This window comes from Podarcis raffonei, chromosome 5 (genome assembly GCF_027172205.1).
Source record: "Podarcis raffonei isolate rPodRaf1 chromosome 5, rPodRaf1.pri, whole genome shotgun sequence".
In the NCBI taxonomy this organism is placed as follows: domain Eukaryota; kingdom Metazoa; phylum Chordata; class Lepidosauria; order Squamata; family Lacertidae; genus Podarcis; species Podarcis raffonei.
In genome coordinates, this window is record NC_070606.1 from 97,086,373 (window position 1) to 97,107,226 (window position 20,854).

Consider the following 20,854-nt stretch of genomic DNA (forward strand, 5'->3'; position numbering starts at 1 on the left):
CCTGATGAGGAACGGTTGAAGGAACTGGGTATGTTTATCCTGGAAAAGAGGAGACTGAGAGGAGATATGAGAGCCATCTTCAAATATCTCAAGGACTGTCTCATGGAAGAGGGAGCGAGCTTGTTTTACTCTACTCTGGAGGGTAGGACTTGAACTAATGGATTCGTGACAATACAGGAGATTCTGACTAAACACCAGGAATAACCTTCTGATGGTAAGAGCTATTTGACAGTGGAATGGTCTCCCTCAGAAGGTGGTAGACTCTCCTTCCTTGGAGGTTTTAAAGCAGAGGTTGGATTGTCATCTGTCATGGGTGCTTTAGCTGAGATTCCTGCATTGCAGAGGGGTTGGGATAGATGACCTTTGGGATCCCCCTTCCAACTCTGCGATTCTAGGATTCTATGACTTTGAGAAACCTTTTGCACTCACAACCCAGGAGGCACAAAAGGAAGGCACTATTTATCCATCTATCTATCCATCCATCCATCTATGATTTCTAAGAATATTTATGAACTGCCAGTTCCAGCTCATTAAAAAATATATATTATGGCAGTGTACTATAGAATAATCAGAAGGGCATACAAGTATAAAATCACCAAAGGAGAACAAATAACTGACGCTGATTCAAATTAATTCCCTAAAAACACTTGGTGGAACAAAAACATTTTCATGGCTGTTGACGGAATATCAACATGGGAGGTGCCTGTTTGATCTCATTGAGAATGTGCTCCAAATTACTGGTAGTGCTGCACACCAAGCGGCCTTGGTGTGCCTAGAAACAAAATGAAGATGATGTGACATTGGGGCAGTCAGTGTGCTGGGCCCAGGGGTGACCTGAGAAACGCAGTCCAGGTCCAGTCCAGATCCAAGGGTTCCGCTAGGAGTCAGTCCGACAGGGCCAAGGCAGGACATGAGGCAAGGACAGGTACAGGATCTCAGGCAGGATCTGGCATACAGCAACGTTGCTCCCGCAACCTGGGGCGGGGTCCAAAAGCCTTTTATCTTTGTTGGGGTAACGGCCAGTCCTGATCCCCCAGCGACTCACCTCCCTGTTTCACCCAAAGGCAAGCACTCCTCCTGCGAGTACTCAGGTCTCTCCTTCTCTCAGACCTTCGTCTCTGCAGCTCGGGAGACGTCGGTGGGTTACTAGGCCCAGGGGCCGCCTCAGCCTCTCCTGGCCCAACCGGTAGTGGAGCAGCTGTAAGTGATGGCCCAGCTGGAGGCAACAAGGTCATCCCCGCATCTGGAGCCAGGGCAGGCTCAGGCCCCTGACTCCGCCCAGCTGGTGCTTTTTGCAGGGGAATCTGTGCAGACTGGGACTCTTCAGGATCAGGCCCCAGACTTGGATCTGATGATGCCTGAGGCAAAGGATCCGGTGCAGACTGAGACTCCTCTGGTTCCGAGTCCGAGCCCAAGTCCCAGGCCATCACAGGAAGGCTTCTCCAGATGATCACAGTGATCTGGCCGATGTGTAAGAGACAAGGTGGTCCTTCGAGCAACCTGGCTATGGCCGTGGGGATGCGTTTGGCACAGTGTGCCTCAAATTGTAGGCACTCGGGGAGCTGCCTTCTACTGAGCCACACCCATGGGTCTGTCTATCTAGCTTCATGCTAGTCTACACTGACTTGCAGTGGCTCTCCAGGTCTTCAGGCAAGGTTCCTCTCCCAGCCATATCTGGAGATGGTGAGGATTGAACCTGAAACCTTCTGCATGCAAAGCAGATGCTCCACTCAGCTAGAGACCTCCTATAGCCCTCTTATTTTTATTTATTCATTGAATTTATATCCCACTATTTTCTCCAAGGAGCAGACATGGTCTTCCTACTCACTGATCCCCACAACAGCCCTGTGAGGTAGGTTGGGTTAGAATCATAGAATTGTACAGTTGGAAGGGAAGAACCAGATGCACAAATGTAAGATGGGGGACACCTGGCTCACTAGCAGTACATGTGAAAAGGATCCAGGGGCCTTGGTGGACCACAGGCTTAGCAGGAGTCCACAATGCGATGCAGCAGTGAAAAAAGCGAATGCTGTTCTAGGCTGCATCATCAGAAGTCTAGTGTCCAGGTCAAGAAAAGTCATAGTACTGCTCTATTCTGCCTTGGTCAGACCACAGCTGGAATATTGTGTCCAGTTATGGGCACCACAGTTTAAGAAGGAGGTTGACAAGCTGGAAGGTGTGCAGAGGAGGGCAACCAAGATGGTCAAGGGTCTGGAAACCAAGCCTTATGAGGAATGGCTCAGAGGGTCAAGGTCATCCAGCGAGCTTCATGGCTGAGTGGAGATTTGAACTCTGGTCTCCCAGGTCCCAGTCCACCACTCTTAACCACTAAACCAATAGCTATTGTCCTCCACTGCCAGGGTGAAAGAGAGGTGGAATCGCTAGGGCCCTCACTTTAAGCTCTGATCTGCCTTTTGAAGGTGCAAATGCATTGGGGAACTGGCTTTTAGGTAACAGCAGGTTCCCCAGCATTGCTGATCTGGCTCACAGGTTCTTGAGGATGGTCTTGTGCAGGCCACTCTAGCTGTCTTGCCTCTCAGGTATCTGAGTCCTGCTTCTCTTGCAGTTGCAGCACATGATGGTGATGATCGGCTACCCAGACTTCCTGCTCAACCCAGAAGCGATTGACAAGGAATACGAGGCAAGCATGCCAGGAGCCCAGTGCCCACGCTTCCTGGGGTGGGGTGGGAACCTCCCTGGGCAGAGAGTGGCAGCCCAACCAATTAATCAACTAAAGAGTTTTCAGTTGATTAATCACCTGTGTTTAAATAACGGCCGGTGGTAAGTGAGGAAAGAGCCTTCCTGTTTATGGAATTCTTTCCCCAAGGGAGATCGCCTAACACTTACATTGATGTGTTTTCAGCACTAGGCAAAGACCTTTTTGATTTTCCTAGGCTTTTAACATCAGAGGAGTTTTAAGAAGCGGCTTTTATTTTATCCTGCTGTTTTGTTGATTACTGGGTTCCCCCACCCCCCAATTGCATTTTTCTAATGGGTTTTTTTTTATTGTGTTTTGTAATGGATTTGTTGTTCTCATCATATGAAGCCACCTTTGTAATTATAAACTGAAGGGCAGCGTGCAATAAATAAAAACAGAATTACAGGGAGCCGCCCCACGCTGTGCTGCAACATTAGCTCACCTGGCCTAGGCAATGTGGTTGTGTATCCTATTTTACAGGGAACAGTCCTGTAAGAGACAAGCGGGTCACAAAACCTATGCCAATGGGTTGCAAGTTTATAAGTAAACCCAAAGTAGATGTTATTTTTATTCCTTAATTCAGTGGTTTTCAACCAATGTGCCGATGGTCAGGCGTGCCATGGGCAACACTTGCCTCTGTCCCTCCTTCCTTCCCTCCTTCCTCTGATGCCCTCTTGCGTCTTTGCCTCCCAAAGGCTTGCACAGCTGTTCGTTGCAGCAGCCCTGGCTATAAGCTCCCCAAGTGAATGGTGCCTCTGGCACTGGCCAGAGGGTGCTTCCCAGGCCCCTGTGGGGCAGTGTGAGGAGGCACTTCTCTTTGGGGGGGGGGCAACTCAGAGATCAGGGGCGGCAGCTGCAGCTAACCCCAAGGACTTTGTTAATGGAGAGATCTGAGGGCTCCCTTGGACAAAAAACAAGGACACCAGCCAGGAATACCGGAGCAAAACAGCAGCCAGTAGGCTTGGTCTTGATTGAAGACTGTCGCGACAGGACTCCCACCTGCCACCAGGTGGAACAAGATGGAAGCCCCAAACAAAAGAGCCCCCAAACTTTTATTAGCTGCTAATCCCCATGTTACACCCCCCAAACTACATCACTAATACATCATGGTTACATCATGAAAGGGGAGGACTGGTGGCAGTAATCTGAGCATCCTGGACCCTGCCCCATGGTTCTTCTTGCCCTCCACCAAATACCCAAGTGTAACGAGATATTTACATTTCCCTGCTTCCCAGCCAAGTTAATCACACCCTTTTGTCTTCATCTGGGTTTGTTATTTCTGGAACGGCTACCTGTCTGGCACTCAGGTATCAGGATGCCAGGAATTATCCCTCAGGCAGAGGGGCTGCTGAGTAGCTGAGCTCACATGTCTAGATGAATTTCTGAAGTTTTCCCTGTGAGCCAGTACATAGGAACATTTATCAGTGAATTGTTACATTTGGTATCATGCAGCAAAGGCCCTTTGAATAGATAGGAAGAAACTGTGATGAAGTGTTTTATGGGGACAAATCACAAAAGTCACAAAAGTGATTGTGCTGATTTTGGTAATGGGCTGCATGTGCATGATATCTGCTGGAGCGGCAACCCCCCTCCCAACCTATACATAAATGCCTCTTACAGTTTTTTTGTTTTGCTGGCATATTAAGCCAGCATTGACAGACACAGGAAGGCTTGAGTCTTGCATTTTAACCCTTGGGCACCTCTCTCTGGCAGCGCATGACAGATCTTGTAACAGTTCCACATGTTGTTTTCAGTGACTGTTACAAGTCATTTCCAATGCAAGGTGTAATAGTCACTAAAAACAACTCCCTGTACGAGCAGCTTGTGGCAAACTGTCACTGGATCAGCTGCCAAGATTAGTGAACAGTTGAGCCAAGGGTAATATGAAGTTTGCTTCATCAAAATAATAATATCTTTATTGTATGTCTGACAACCATATAAACCTGCACTAGCCAACTCACTGGCAAAATGCAAACTCAGCCATCCCTCTGATACTTGCCAAAATTTATTGTGAATAAAACAGTTAGAAACATTAATCGTTCGGTGTACCTAACACTACTTAATCTTTATGCTTTTAGTCTTCTTGTAGCCGCGTAAGATTGTCTTCCATAAACACAGTTTTAATAATGAGTCTGTAAGTGACTGTGGAGGCCAATTCTGAATCCCCATGTCCTTCCACAGTGGGGACATAGGTTTCCGGGGGGAGTTGATCCCAGTGAGGGTTTGCCAAGCGTGCCTTCCTCTTAGCACATTTCTCCCTTGCGTCCTGAGTTCGAGTGTCTTCAAAGCCCATGACACCTTTGGTAAAGGCTGCTCTCCAATGGGAGCGCTTGCAGGCAAGTGTTTCCCAATTGTCGGTGTTTATGCTACATTTTTAAAGATTTGCCTTGAGACATTTTATGCACCTTTTGTGCCCTCTTTTTTTGGGTGGTGCATAAGTGCCCCACCGTGCTCAGTCCTGCCTACACGAGCAGCTTGCTTCTCTCTGGGATTTGCAACAGGGGTCTTGAACCTGGGACCTTTTGGCATGTATCGCTGAGCTACAACCCTTCCCCAAATCCTTGAGCCTAATTTCACTTGTCTCCTTCCACAGTTTGAGGTCCACGAAAAAACCTACTTCAAGAACATCCTCAACAGCATCAAATTCAGCATTAAGTTGTCAGTGAAGAAGATCCGTCAGGAAGTGGACAAGTCAGCGTAGGTATCCCTCCTTTTGACAGGAAGCGCGCGGCTCAGGCCGGCTTGCGGAGAGCCTGCACCCTGAGTTATCCAAGCGGAGAGAGCCTAGAAATATTGCACATAAATTCTCACGAAAGCTACTGTCGAGGTCTGAATTTGGTGGTACTTCCAACATTGGTCCTGATTTGTTTGCCGGGAGGTTAGACATTTGCTACTGATGGAGCTACTGGTTGCTTGTGGGGAAGTCAGACACTGTTGCATCAAGCATCAGCCCACACTTTCTGTGCATTTTCCTATCTCTGTCTTTCCGGCTTTTCTTTCTTTTTTGAAGTGTGTTTGCTGCACAGGAGTGTCAGATCCATCTCAATTGTGCAATCGGAATTTCCTGGTACGTGATGGAATCCCTCTTGGAAACAGGGACAGCCTGGGAGTCACACACACCCCAGTCTCCCCCCAACTGCTTCCTCTTTCTTCCCTTTCTTTGTCTGTTCATTTCCCCAGGCTTGAGCAACCTCTAGTGGCTGGCAGCAACAGCACAGGGACGTTGCCTCCTTTGAACCAAACCCGCTATCGAAAAGTATGTTTGAACCAGCTAGCGTTCTTCACGCGACACACAAGCAGGTGTTGAGTTCACCCAAGATTGATGGCTCAGACCTGGTTGCTCTGAGAACAGGGTTTCCCAAACTTGGGTTTCCAGCTGTTTTTGGACTACAACTCCCATCATCCCTTGCAAGCAGGACCAGTGGTCAGGGAAGATGGGAGTTGTAGTCCAAAAACAGCTGGAGACCCATGTTTGGGAAACACTGCTCTGAGAACGAAGGAAGTGATTTTGTGAGGACTGGTTCACGAAATTCCATGCAGGCAGAAGCCTCCGACTTCCTGTAGCTGTTTCCGACAGCTGCTACAGGAACCCTTGGAGCATCTGCTTCCTGCTCCCTTAGCACAGAGTTGGGGAACCTGTTCTTGGATTACAACCCCCACCATTCCCAAGCACTGGTCATGCTGGTGGGGACTGATGGGAATTGGAGTCCAACAATATCTGAAGGCTGGCAAGTCTCCCATCCCTTAGTAGCACCAGCACTGATACTTCCTGCCCCTTTCTTGACTCACCTGTAGTAATAGAAAAGAAATTCAGTGTGTTGTTTGCCTTCTGGAGGTCATAAGAGACCCCATCTCATTCCTGTGCGGACAGATGTTGTCTTCTGCATCTAACAGTTATTGGGTCAAGCAGGCCTCACCTTGTGCTGCAAGGAGACCTCTCTTGATCAAGGTGTGTTTTTTCGTTGCAGGTGGCTGCTGCCCCCCCAGGCGCTGAACGCTTACTACCTGCCCAACAAGAACCAAATGGGTATGGACACCTTTGCATTTCTGGATCTCTCGTGGGACTGGATAGCTCATGGGAAAGGGAAGTTGCACAGTGGAGTTCATCCCCACCCCTTCCTTCGCCCGTTGCAGGAGCAAGAGTCAGGAATTTGCATTGCCACGCCCTGCTATGCACTGAGGAGCACCGTTCCCCTGAAATGCCACCCAAGCAGGCTCCATAGTTGGACTGCTAGAGACTGAATCTCAAAATCTCAGCACAGCAGCCAACAAATCTTGCTCTCCACTGGGGTTAGGAATCCTACCTTTATTTGGCAAGGCCACTCCATATCTACATGACCTATGCAAACCCCACCAACACAGAGCTTTTTCCCTCGCAAAATTTAACGTTATGCCATCTGCCATTCTGCAGGGAAGCTTCTCGAAGGCTCCATATTTGCCGAGAATTTCTGTTCCTTTAGCATCTTTGTCTCATTTCTCCTCAGTGTTCCCAGCTGGAATTCTTCAGCCCACGCTGTATGACCCAGAGTTTCCACAGTAAGTGCTTTCTCCGCACACTGGGAGCGCACCATGGGCTTCTGGGAGGGAAATGGGCACTTTGTGTGTGGTTCTGCTGGTGGCGATTCAGGCTAGAGCAGCGCTCTTCAACCTGGTGTCTCTAGATTCCATTGGACTACAACTCCCATCATCCCCTGCCAGCTTAGGCAGTGGTCAGGGATGATGGGACTTGTAGTCCTACAACGTCCAGGCGGCCCATGGCTGAAGAATTGTGGGCTGGCGGGTTTCAGTCCAACTCTTCTCTTCTGCAGGTCAAGTTTTGTGGGGATGATGACCTGTCCCTTAAAAGCAATCCCTTCCTTAATAGGAACGCTGGGGCTCTGCTTATTTCATCACACAATTCTGGGAGGGTGAATAAACTATAAAAATGTGCTCTTCGAAAAATGTGCTGAAAAGTGGCCACGTTTGTTCTGAAGAGAAAGTACCCCCATCGTTCAGCCCGGACACTGAGATCCAGCACCGAGGGCCTTCTGGCGGTTCCCTCATTGCGAGAAGTGAGCTTACAGGGAACCAGACAGAGGGCCTTCTCGGTGGTGGCGCCCACCCTGTGGAACACCCTCCCTTCAGACGTGAAGGAAATAAGCAGCTATCCTATCTTTAAAAGACATCTGAAGGCAGCCTTGTTTAGGGAAGTTTTAAATATTTAATGCTGTATTGTTTTTAACACTCAATTGGGAGCCGCCCAGAGTGGCTGGGGAAACTCAGCCAGATGGGAGGGGTATAAATAATAAATTATTATTATTATTATTATTATTATTATTATTATTATTATTATTATTACTACTACTACTACTACTACTACTACTACTAATATTATCAGCCTGGGGCAGATTCAGAAGACAGTGCTGACCTGGATCATGCCCCTCTAGCCCCTCGCGGATTTCCAGCCTAAAATTCTCCATCTTTTTGCGGAATCTGGGCTCTCACCTGTTCCCCAACTGAAATATACTCAGAGTCGCAAAGTGATTTCATGCTCTTTATTCAGCTCATAGTGGTGAGGAGGAATGAATGAATGTCCCCTCAAAGTATCTGCTTTATATACATTATTTACACAATGGGCTGCACATGATTGGCTAATTCCAGAATTCTACTGTAAGCCAATCAGGTTGTGGATTCACTTCTATCTGGAGCATGATTGGGTGGTTCCTGCCAACCAATCATACCGCTGCATTGTTCTAGGACCAATCAGACTGCTGCATTCTGAATCCTATTGTTCTAGGACCAATCAGACTGCTGCAGTTTGGATCCTATTCAGCTCAGTACATAACACCAACCCTTCGACCCCCTGTTTCACTGGCACCCCATAGCCCCCTACGTTTTATCTCCCACCTACAGGTCCCTGAATTACGGCGGGATCGGAACGATTATTGGACATGAGCTGACACACGGCTACGATGACTGGGGTGAGCTCCCCCTCCCCCCTCCCTCCCCCAAACCTATTTCAGGGCCTGATAATCATCTCCCCGAACCTTCCCAAAACCTAATAACCAGGCCAGCCTGGTACATTTTGCTGCTTGAGGCAGAAACCAATTCAATTCAGTTTATGGAAGCCAAGCAGACGGGCGGCTTAATATTACTTCAGTATTGCTGATGGGCCTCCTAGAGAATTTTTAAAGCATTAAATGGTTTCATAAATGGTTTTTAATAAATGGTGAGTCCTCACCATCCTCTCACACCTGAGGGAAGCAGGTTAGCTTAGAACAGGGTTTCCCAAACTTGGGTCTCTAGCTGTTTTTGGACTACAGTTCCCATCATCCCTGACTACTTGTCCTGCTAGCTAGGGATGATGGGAGTTGTAGTCCAAAAACAGCTGGAGACCCAAGTTTGGGAAACCCAGGCTTAGAAGGATCATGGTGGAAAACCCACAGGTTTGTCCTTGAAACACCTCGCCAATGCTGCCTGCCCCTCACCCCAATAATCTGCCACCTGAGGCGGTTGCTTCACTCTGCCTCATAGTAGGGCCGGTCCTGGCCTGGTTTGAAGGGAGGCCTTGCAGCTGCTCCCACAGAGACTGCAAATGTCTACTAGAGGCCATCCATTTTCATTCTTTCATCTGCACAATGGGGCACAGAAGAGGCATGCATCCCTGAAACACAAAACCCTTTTCCTCACTCATAAATATGAGCCCTGTATGAACTAGATGTTGATCCTTGCCTCCTCATTTTTTCAACTTAAGTTTGAATATATTCATCATGGAACTCTGGACTCAACGACGTCCTATATTCTTAATATTTAAAAATATGTTTTATGTCCTGTGGCTAGGTCTGTTCTAAGCCTTATCTTCTTTTTTTTTTTAAATGATATTTATTCAGAGTTTCAAAAGTACAGGAGGAAGAAGAAAAAAGAAAAACAAAAAACAAAAAAGACAAAAAAAATACATAAAAAACCAATACAACAACACCACCACAACAACAAAAAAGAAAGAAAATACAAATCCCATATTACTTCTTTCATTTGCTTATTTCCTTGACCTCCTCACACCTCCCTTTTTGTATTCTAGCTTAATTTATTATTTCAGCAAATTCTTTCCATCTTTCTCAGTTTTTGTTTGAATAATTTATCTTAACAGTCTAGCCTATTAATTAGCTCAGCAAATCCTTTCCATCTTTCACCATATTCTGTTATTCAATTTACCTTAATTTATTTAACCTTATCTTACCATAAAATACCTTAAAGCTTAAAATTTAATACTTATTTATACATAACTCCTGATATCATTTCTACTAAAGCCAGATAGTTTCATTCCAACATTTTCCCTAATATTCATAATTTTACACTAATTCCCAAAATAAAAATTTTTCTTTGTAGACTTTCTTCTAATTTTCATCCAACGTCCCTTCTTCCTGGTCTCGGGTTGTGTCAGTCCTTACTGTCCATTCCATCCAGTCCATCAACCTGGTGATCTTATGTCCGAGGCCCTTAAGTCTCTTCCATGCCCCTTCTGCAGATTTCCTTCTTCTTGTTTATACTTGCACTTCTCCTTGTCTTTTGTTGGTCTCTTTCTTAAGTTCTTTGCTTTCTCCTTGAGGAGTAGATCTCTGGGGGATTCCAGCCGATAGTTCTTTCCATCTCCCCTCATCAGACCAACCCATTCCCCACAGTCCCACTCCCCGCAGTCATCAATGTAATCCAAAAAATAATTAACAGCATATTTCAAAGTCCCTCCAAAGTTAAGAGCCTCCTCAGCTTCAGACTCCCCTGGCCCACTGCAAATTCAATCTTCAAAAGCAGCGGCTTATGCTTCTGCAGGGCCTCGGATCTCTCCGTTTGCATTACTTGAGGTGCATCCGCCACCTCCTCCATTATCATTTGCCCTTGCACTTGCTCAGTCGAACCAGTTTCCTGGGTTGGTCCCTGTATGATTTCTGTGTCAGTATTCCCTGTTCGTCCGCATTTACTGACCACAACAGTCATCAAGTCCAACTTCTCATTCATCAAATCCATCTTCTCATGCAAATGCTCCAGCAAAGCATTTGTTTTACAAAAGGCCAGCACCAAAACTTCCTCCCAACACATTTTTATTCAAGGTCAGAAGACTGGTCCCACGATCTTAATCTCGCAGCTGTAAAATCCCCTAGTGGACTAGTGGACTGCAGCAACAATTTAACAAGCTCCCTCTAGAGGAGACAGTTTCTATTTGTGTCCATCTTTTTAAAACATATCCAACAAAGGAAAGTTACTTTCGTTTTTCAAATATTTTGTTTCTTTAGGATGCAAAAGGCAACATTGGAATCAGTTTGTTTCTCTTTGTTTAACTATCTGTCAAAGTGTTCCATTTACAGTCAATGAACGTCTCCTACAATTTCTGTCTCTGACACCCTGTTCCCAGGTTTGAGACGGTGGAAACTTACTTTTCTTTTACTCTTTCTCCTGCAGGCTTGAACAGTCAAACCCCCCCCCCCCTTTTCTCCTGCTTCAAGGGGGTTTTAGTGGTTATAAATGAAGGAGATTTCGACCTTTACAAACGACTTTCCAGGCTATTAGCTTACAAGGTTTTTGCTTCAGTCTATTTACAAAAAGCGGAAGGCGGACTTCCTGTTTTAAACCTTCCCGCTTCGATGCCAAATTAAAATGTTTCTTGATCCAATTTTCCGTTTCTACTCACGGGTACTTGTTTAGAGTCCAATTGTCCACAGGAAAAAGTCAGCGCTCTCCGGCAATGGCTATGCGGCTTCCCTCCGTGAAAATAGCAATCAGTTCACAGCACCGCGCCGCTCACCTCACTTCGCTCCGGAGCCCCAAAATGGGGTTCCCCGCGAGTAGGGGAGGCGCTCCTGGTGCCCTGCCGAACCCCACGTTCCCAGGCTTCCTCCACCTGGGATTTCTAGCGGGTCCCCACCTTCGCCGAGGCGGGAAGACCCAGTTTCCACGGAGCCCGTTCCTCCGATCGGAGGAACTCCGCCACTCGCCACTGGCGCTAACCCGGAAGTCTGTTCTAAGCCTTATCTTAGCTCCCCTTCCGTTGGCAAACACCCAGCCAATCAATGAATTATTTCCGTAAACACTTGAGCGTTCTTGATGCTTGTTCTCACGTTACACTGAACCCAGGTACAAGCTCTCTCTACACACGTGCAAGGGTTTTCTTTGAAAGAATGAACACTTTGCGGATACACACAGCTCGGCTCTTGTGTGCACAGGTACACAAAGTGTACACTCGTTGAACGCTACGTGTGGATAACATGTGAACACTCCTGCAGTCAAACCGCAATAGAACTGCAGCCTCTCCCCCCTATAGCAGCAAAATCTCTGAGGTCACCCTTGTGACTGACCCTTATCTGTCCCGCTTTGCAGGAGGCCAGTACGATCGCCATGGCAACCTGATGCACTGGTGGACCGACTCATCCTACAGCAAGTTTCTTAAGAAGGCAGAATGCATCGTTAACTTGTATGACAACTTCACGGTCTACAACCAGAGGGTGAGCTGGGGTGTGCCATGCAAAGGGGGAGAGCTCCTTTGCAAAGAGTCCGCCGTAGAACCCGAAACCAGTGTTTGCAAATATGTGGGAAATGCCCAAATTTTCAGCTCCACTGTCCATGTTTTTAAAAGATGAAATTTTGGGACCTCACATCTGCATTTGCCCTTTGGCTGTGACATTTCCCCACAATATCCAAATATCGGCTTGTTATTTGAGGCAGGCATCAAATCTGAAACACACCCACCCAACCCGCTCCAGAAGCTGTCAAAATTCTGAATGGCGTTGTGCATCATCACTCAAATCCAGTTCGATATTCAATACTATCACAGCATGGCTATCAAATAATGGTATCAGTAGGTGGATATAAAATATTCTGAAAATGAACAACAAATATTGGGCATGCGTTCACATAACTAGAGAATATATGATGGGACCCACTTAAAAATTGTATTTCTAACAGGGCTTTCTTGATTTGTTCTTAACGCCGTGTCTTAAATTGTCGTAACCCACCCCAAGGTGCAGGCAATCAGTTAAAATAATGAAAGTGAAAATTTGCAGAGGAGAATTTGAGGAACAAATTTAATACAGCTCTGATCGCTGTAACCAGGCGTGTCCTCTGGGGAGAGTCAAAAGTCTGGAGTCCACTGGAGAGCCAGTGATGATTACAATATCACACTAGAACCTGGGAGACCTGAGTTCAAATCCCCACTCAGCCATGGAGCTAAACTGGGTGACCTTGGGCCCGTCACGACCTCTCAGTCTGGCCTACCTCACAGGGTCGTTGTGAGTATAAAATGGGGGGGGGGAGGTGTGTATGCCAGCCACCCTCAGCACCTTGGAGAAAAGGCGCGGGTGCAAATGTCATAATAAATAAATAATAAATAATAATAATAAATAAATAGAATAGATGAATAGGGCTTGTGCCCTTAGTACCCTTTACCTTGGTTGGACAGTGTTCTCGAAGCCACAAACATGAGTCTGACCAAACTGCGGGAGGCAGTGGAAGACAGGAGTGCCTGGCGTGCTCTGGTCCAGGGGGTCACGAAGAGTCGGACACGACTAAACGACTAAACAACAACAAAGGTACCCCTGTCCGTACGGGCCAGTCGTGTCCGACTCTAGGGTTGCGCGCTCATCTCGCTCAAGAGGCCGGGAGCCGGCGCCGTCCGAAGACACTTCCGGGTCACGTGGCCAGCGTGATGAAGCTGCAGCTGGCGAGCCAGCACCAGCGCAGCACACGGAAACGCCGTTTACCTTCCCGCTATAAAGTGGTACCTATTTATCTACTTGCACTTAGGGGTGCTTTTCAACTGCTAGGTTGGCAGGAGCTGGGACCGAGCGACGGGAGCTCACCCCGCCACGGGGATTCGAACCGCCGATCTTACGATCAGCAAGTCCTAGGCACTGAGGTTTTACCCACAGAAAACCAGAAGTGCCCTTAGTACCTTCCTCCTATTTGCTATAGGAGGCAGCCATCGCAAATTATAACTCAATGGGCAAGAGGAAGGGTTACGCCCCCCCTTGAAGGAGGGCGGACCTGTATTTTGGCCCACTATCATATAGACAGGCTTTTGAGTAAGAAGCAAATGCCCAGTTGTTCTGTATGGGACAATGACAATAAAGATTATCGTATCATATCGTACCGTGTCAGTGGCAGAACAAAGTTCTACAGTTACCATGGCATTTGGAAGTTGGCATCTTGGTGCCAGCTGGCAATTTCCAAAGTGGCTGCATTTGCTGAACTAGACGTCACATCCGGGTCACCCGGCAATCAGCGCTGGATGCCAGTCCTGGAAAGGGGCAATTGAATCATAGAATCATAGAATCATAGAGTTGGAAGAGACCACAAGGGCCATCAAGTCCAACCCCCTGCCAAGCAGGAAAGACCATCAGAGCACTCCTGACATATGGTTGTCAAGCCTCTGCTTAAAGACCTCCAAAGAAGGAGACTCCACCACACTCCTTGGCAGCAAATTCCACTGTCGAACAGCTCTTACTGTCAGGAAGTTCTTCCTAATGTTTAGGTGGAATCTTCTTTCTCGTAGTTTGGATCCATTGCTCCGTGTCCGCTTCTCTGGAGCGGCAGAAAACAACCTTTCTCCCTCCTCTATGTGACATCCTTTTATATATTTGAACATGGCTATCATATCACCCCTTAACCTCCTCTTCTCCAGGCTAAACATGCCCAGCTCCCTTAGCCGTTCCTCATAAGGCATTGTTTCCAGGCCTTTGACCATTTTGGTTGCCCTCCTCTGGACACGTTCCAGTTTGTCAGTGTCCTTCTTGAACTGTGGTGCCCAGAACTGGACACAGTACTCCAGGTGAATGTTTGCCCAACGCCCAGCTGTTAAAGGCAGGGGAGCCCCAGGCACTAAAAAGGTCGCAATCCAACTTTGGGGATGTCTGGGAACACACTCAAGCCTTTATATGAACACATAGTGTTGGGTGAAGTGTAAGGAGGGAGGAATAGGGGTTGGGTGAGGCGTTTTCAAAGGGTGAGGCAGGAGAGGTTGACAAGAGTGGTGAGGAGATTCGAGGGCAAAGAAACAGGGATTTTCAAATAATAATAATAATAATAATAATAATATTTTATTTATACCCCGCCCTTCCCGGTTCAAAAACCAGGCTCAGGGCAGCTAACAACAAATTTAAAACACTTAATTATAAAAGCAGCATAAAATACAGTATAAAAACATGTATAACAATAAAATTCAAAAATCAAATCAATCAATCAATCAATAAAAAAAAAAGAAAGACCAGGAAAGAGAAAGGTTTCTTTGTGTTGATGAGACAAGAGTTTGTTTGTCTCAAATTAGACCGGACATAAACGAGATTACCTGACAAAGACAAGCTCATGCCTCCCATTGAGTTCATATACATACTTCAGGTGCACATGTAAGATTTGTAATTATATTTTGGGAAGAGTTTGTGTTCTTATGTTGCTGCATTGTTTTATACTTTCTGGACGTCTCATGATCCTATTATAAAGCAGTTGCGTTCTGTGCTATCAATTAAGCACTGCTAGGATTTGATTCTTTTTGTTTCCCTGTGTTTTCCTTATCAATAAAAAATTGGTGCCGCCCGGAGAAAACAGTTTGAGGACCTCTGTTCTCAATACTGGGGTTTTGTGGGATGGTGGAAAGAAAGCATCTCCAATCCTAACTCTGCTGTCTGTCTGTCTGTCTGTCTGTCTGTCTGTCTGTCTGTCTTACAGGTGAACGGGAAGCATACCCTTGGGGAGAACATTGCCGATATGGGGGGACTTAAGCTCGCCTACTATGTAAGTCCCCCCAACCCCGAGGGAAGAGGAGTTCCCAGTCACATGTGCAAAGTCCACCCAACAGGGTGTCTGCCTGACATCTGCCCAAGCTCAATTTGGCTGACAGACCCGTGCCAGAGTGCTTTTCACACAGTGCCTAGTTAACTGTGGAACTCCCTCCCACAGTGATAATAATTTATTTATAATTTATTTATACCCCACCCATCTGGCTGGGTTTCCCCAGCCACTCTGGGCGGCTTCCAACAGAATATTAAAAAACAATAGTCTATTAAACATTAAAAGCTTCCCTAAACAGGGCTGCCTTCAGATGTCTTCTAAAAGTCTGGTAGCTGTTTTTCTCTTTGACATCTGGTGGGAGGGTGTTCCGCAGGGCGAGTGCCACCACCGAGAAGGCCCTCTGCCTGGTTCCCTGTAACTTGGCTTCTTGCAATGAGGGAACCGCCAGAAGGCCCTCGGCACTGGGCCTCAGTGTCCGGGCAGAACGATGGGGGTGGAGACGCTCCTTCGGGTATACTGGACCAAGACCATTTAGCAATTTCACCTTTGGGGAGTGTTTTGCAAGGAGGGTCGGGGAGCAGCCCCCTCATTTCACTGAGCAAGACTTTCTCTTGCAGGCCTATCAGAAGTGGGTGCGGGAAAACGGTCCCGAGAATCCTCTCCACCCGCTCAAATACACCCATGAACAACTTTTCTTCATCGCTTTTGCCCAGGTAAGGTCTTTGTGCCCGGGGAATGATTCCTTGGGGTTCCTGGATCAGACCCCAAAGGCTTGAGCAAACGCTGCTGCCCTGTCTCATCAGTCTGAGGCGTCTCCAAAGCATTCTCAACTCACTAATGCGCCCTTCAGCATCCTGGCTCCCAAGCAGATGTTCTGGACTACAACTCCCATCAGCCCCTGCCAGGAGTCCAAGCCATCTGCAGAGATCCAGGCTGGTGAAGGAAAGGTTATACTCAGGAGCTTACAGGAGGGGTGGCCCAGATCCTTATCAGGATCAATCTTGTGAGCCAAATTTGGAAGGTGTGATGTTTAAAGGAGAGAAGGCTGCATCAAAGAGCACTTTTGCAAAGAACTTTTGCAAAAATGCAAAGTGCGCTTTTGCAAAGAGCTGTTGCAAAGAGCTTAAACAGTTTTACTGTTCTAGTTTTCAGCCTTTGGAGACTGAAATGGGAGTGGTGTGTGTGTGTGTGTGTGTGTGTGTGTGTGTGTGTGTAAGTTTTAATGACCTTTAGCTTGAGGGCATTCTGGCAACGTGAAATGGCTGCCATCCAATTCAGCTATTGCCACAGACAGCAGCAAAAAGCTAAGAAGGAAGAGAGGAATGGAAGAGGAATCAAAAGCGAATGCAATTTTTAACAAAGGAAGAACAAAATAAATCATTTCAATAGCAAAGGGGGCGAGGGATTCATGCGCACCTGTTTCTGCCTTTCCTAACGTTGGCCAGAGACCCCTGCTGCTACCACCATTGTGCCACACAGACAAAGGCGTTTCTGGTGGAGGGCTGGAGCGGGCTGCCTGGTCTCTAAGGCAAAGAGGCTTGAGACACTGGCTAAGAACTCGAGAGCCCTGGGCCCTCCCAGGCAGCCTCACCTTGGAGCCACAGACCGGACCTTCCCTCCCCAGTCTCTGACAGATCCAGCCTTCCACTTCTCGCTTCTTCTCCCTGCAGAATTGGTGCATCAAACGGCGCTCGCAATCCATCTACCTGCAGGTGCTGACCGACAAACACGCCCCTGAACACTACAGGTACCTGGGTGTGTGTGCATATGCGTGTTTGTGTGCAAGAGGAGGGGACAGGAAGGAGAAGGGATGCTGTTTGGGTTTGGCTTGCACTGGTTGCCCATAAGCTATGGGACCAGGTTCAAGGTGCTTGCATTACCGTATTTTTCGCTCCATAAGACGCACTTTTTTCCTCCTAAAAAGTTAGGGGAAATGTCTATGCGTCTTATGGAGTGAATGCACTGGGTGGCAGAGGGATCCCTCGGCTACCACTGCAGTCACAAGCTGAGGGATGCCTCCGCAGCCAGAGCCATGGCTCCTGTCTGTCGCTCGCTGTGCAGCTATCGCTCTTGCTCTGCTGGCTTCAGTGAGAGCGATAGCAACACCTCTTGCTCTACTGGCTTCTCAGCGAAGCGGGAAGAAGGACAGACGGGAGCAAGAAAAGTGATTGTGGCTTACATGCTCTGCGCAGAATATTTTTTTTCCTGCTTTCCCCCTCTAAAAACTAGGTGCGTCTTATGGTCAGGTGTGTCTTATGGAGCGAAAAATACGGGTAATTTACAAGGTCCTTGACAGCTTGGGTCCAGAATACCCCAGGGACCATCCCATCCCTTATATTCCTGCTCGATCTTTTTGCAAGAATCCCTGCTTGGATGAATGGGTCATATCTACCAGGAGTTCTGTGTTTTGTATTGTAGGCCTAATTTTGTGAAACTCCCCTCTTGTTGAGATCAGGCAGGTCCCCTCCCTGTTGAACGCCTGGCTCTTCCTAAAGACTTTCATTTCATTCCAGCAGGCTTTTAAAAAAAATTAATTTATTTATTTGCGTTTTTCAAATGAAAATTTTACAATAACGTAACAACTTACAATATAGAAACAAGATTCCACAGAATCTCCTGGGCTTCCCTCCTCTGTGGGTCCTAATGTTAGTCCTTTGCTCCTGCATCTTCTATAATAATCCAAATCTTTTGCATCTCCATTATGTCCAAAATTCACCATTGTTGTTCCAACCCCACTAACGATTTTAGCTGCTTACAACGGTTTTTAAGATAGATTATAAATTTCCCCCATTCCGTATTAAAATTCTGGTCTTCCTGATTTCTGAGTCTTCTGGTCATTTTTGCTATTTCAGCATAGTCCATCAACTTAATCTGCCATTCTAGGGGCTTTTTCTTCTTTCCATCTCCAGCAGGCTTTTTAAAAACTGAGTTCTGAATTTATAGTTTTGACTCATTTTTATTCCTACTGTATTATGGCTCTTGAACATTGCTGAGATTAAATAGAGCACAGATTGTTGATACAAAATAAATAAAACATGGACACTCTCGTGTTCCGAGAGCCTTGCTTGCCAACCCACGCTTGACGGTCGCCCTCTGTGGTCTCCTTGCTTGACTGCTCAGCAAATTTCCCCTGCCAGGCTGGGGGCATCCCTGGTAGACCAGCCTTCCCAGGCCTTTCCTCTAAGACAGGAATCCCCAAACTCGGCCCTCCAGCTGTTTTGGGACTACAATTCCCATCATCCCTGACCACTGGTCCTCTTAGCTAGGGATGATGGGAGTTGTAGTCTCAAAACAGCTGGGGGGCCGAGTTTGGGGAAGCCTGCTCGAAGAGCAGGCAGGCCAATATCCAAATTTGGGACATGGTGTGTTTGCATGTTGAAGGAGGCAGGAGAAACCTCCAGACCATCAGCTTCAGCCAGGGAAATGGGCGTGTTTTGGATTCTGATTTGAGAGATGCACTGCTTTGGGGGATGACACACACAGAGAGGGGTGAAGGCCTATGAGAGATTTCATACCTGAGTCAGATGGAAGCTGGGGAATAAATGGAATTAAATTAATGATAAATTTAGATTAGATAGGATAGATTAGATGGCCCTTTGAGTCTCTTCCAAATCTTCTATGATTCTATTATTCTAATCCTTTGGAGCTGCCAGGAGCTTAAATCTGAAACATTTCCCACCCAGCTGTCAGGGTGCAGCCACCAGATCTTGAGAAGGAGGAGCAAAGAGGGAATCTGAGCATGTGAAAAGTGCTTCCCTCTTTCTACCAAGCCCCTGCAGCCAGCCTCCACATGAGGAATCAAGGGTTGCAAAACAGGAGAGGCATCTTAGGTGCGGTCCCACGCTTCTCGTTTTATACAACAATCCTTCTCAGGCTTTTGTGGCTGCCGTTGCATTATTTCTCTCTTCTTTCCCTCTCGCCTGTAGGGTCCTGGGCAGCGTCTCGCAGTTCGAGGAGTTCGGCCGGGTCTTCCACTGCCCCAAGAACTCACCCATGAACCCAGCTCACAAATGCTCCGTCTGGTGAAAGAGCCGCCCGCTCCAACCCACCCCTGGCATTGTCCAAAACGCTCGCCGGGCTCAGTCGCCACCACTCTAAACCTCGTTGCCCACCGGCAGGACAGAGAAAAATGAGGGAAACACACACACAACCACAAACACACCCTGTTGCTCCGAGCTGGCCCCGTTCTCCGGGACCAACATGCACACCGACAGACAAGGGCCATTATTTTGGGAGGTGGGGATGGACCGACTCCTGCAGAAATTGGGCACTCTTCTCCCCAAGACCTCACACAGACCTCTGTGCACACCTGTGTCGCTGCTGGTTGGGAGAGGAACAGCCAAACTCAGGCAAGGCCACTCAAGAGAGGACACCACAGCCAAGCCGGGCCAAGCCAGATGGAGATGGCAAACATGAGGCCTGTTTCTCCAACCAGATATGGGAAAACAAAACAAAACAAGATGGCGGACGAGGCCAAACCAAGGCGCCTCCTAATTTCCCCTCAAAGCTTATCGTCTCCAGGTCTCCTCTCAAGACCAGCTCATTCCCAAACTCTCCTTGGGTGCTAGAAATATTGATCAGGGCCTTCTCTAAAATGGGCAGAGTCAGTAGGCCTCTGCCCCAGGCTGCCCACTCTGGCATGCCATGCGCCACCTGCCCCCTTCTCCCCTGAGCAAAAGCACACCAGGGAATGCAGGGCATGTACGGTAGATATTTGGGGAGGGGGGAGGACCAGGGTGATTTCTAGGCCAGCACTCATCCTGATCTGCCTACACAAAAGTCGCGGGGAGGTTATACGGAACCCCCGTTCTGTCGAGCCTTTATTTTGATCTGTTTGCGGGGAGGTTATACAGGATCGCGTCAAGCGATTGCTATCCCATACTTTCCAGCACATTTCTCCTTGCTACAAAAAAGGTCAAATTTATATTTTTTTTTTGATGGAGGGGGGGACAGATTCATTGAGGAAGGAGGCCAGCCCAAATGCAACCTGAGTTTGCCGATATGCGATCGACTCCTGTCTGCAAAACAGTGAGAGTCTGGAGGCAGGTTGGCATGGTCAGCTGTGTGGCCAACCGCCCCACCCCAACCTCCCAAACCCTCCACACACACTCCTAGCCAGCAGGTGGCGCTGTCTGGGCTGTAGGGCTATGTGGCTCTTTGTACAGAAAATGTCGCGCTGTATTTTTCTGCTGCTGATCATGTCGAATTAAAAGGCCAGAGCTGTTTTGTCTGCATGGGCAAAAGGGTGTGATTTATTCATTGGGCTTCTTGCAACCCTCCCTTTCCCAAGGGCTTGGAGGAGACGCCAACCTACTATCTATGCTACCTCATCCTTTAATTTAATTTAATGAATTAGCAGAATTGAATTAAAATGTCTTGCTTAGGAACATCAGAAGAGCACGCAGG

At 47.5% G+C, this 20,854-nt stretch overlaps 1 protein-coding gene across 3 annotated transcripts in view; it reads left to right on the forward strand.

The window, feature by feature from the left end:
- The window catches only part of ECEL1 (endothelin converting enzyme like 1), a 54,894-nt gene extending 34,848 nt beyond the window's left edge, over positions 1-20,046 (forward strand). For 2 of the 3 annotated variants that reach the window (XM_053390824.1, XM_053390825.1), the window contains exons 9-18: positions 2,567-2,641; positions 5,292-5,395; positions 6,667-6,725; positions 7,183-7,234; positions 8,591-8,658; positions 12,047-12,171; positions 15,386-15,451; positions 16,066-16,161; positions 17,119-17,195; positions 19,375-20,045. In XM_053390824.1, the coding sequence (XP_053246799.1) occupies positions 2,567-2,641; positions 5,292-5,395; positions 6,667-6,725; positions 7,183-7,234; positions 8,591-8,658; positions 12,047-12,171; positions 15,386-15,451; positions 16,066-16,161; positions 17,119-17,195; positions 19,375-19,474 (822 nt within the window). In that variant the 3' untranslated portion in view covers positions 19,475-20,045. Of the gene's footprint in view, positions 1-2,566; positions 2,642-5,291; positions 5,396-6,666; positions 6,726-7,182; positions 7,235-8,590; positions 8,659-12,046; positions 12,172-15,385; positions 15,452-16,065; positions 16,162-17,118; positions 17,196-19,374 lie in introns of all 3 variants that reach the window. The other variant, XM_053390827.1, reaches the window with a different exon arrangement.
- Positions 20,047-20,854: the final 808 nt, after the last annotated feature.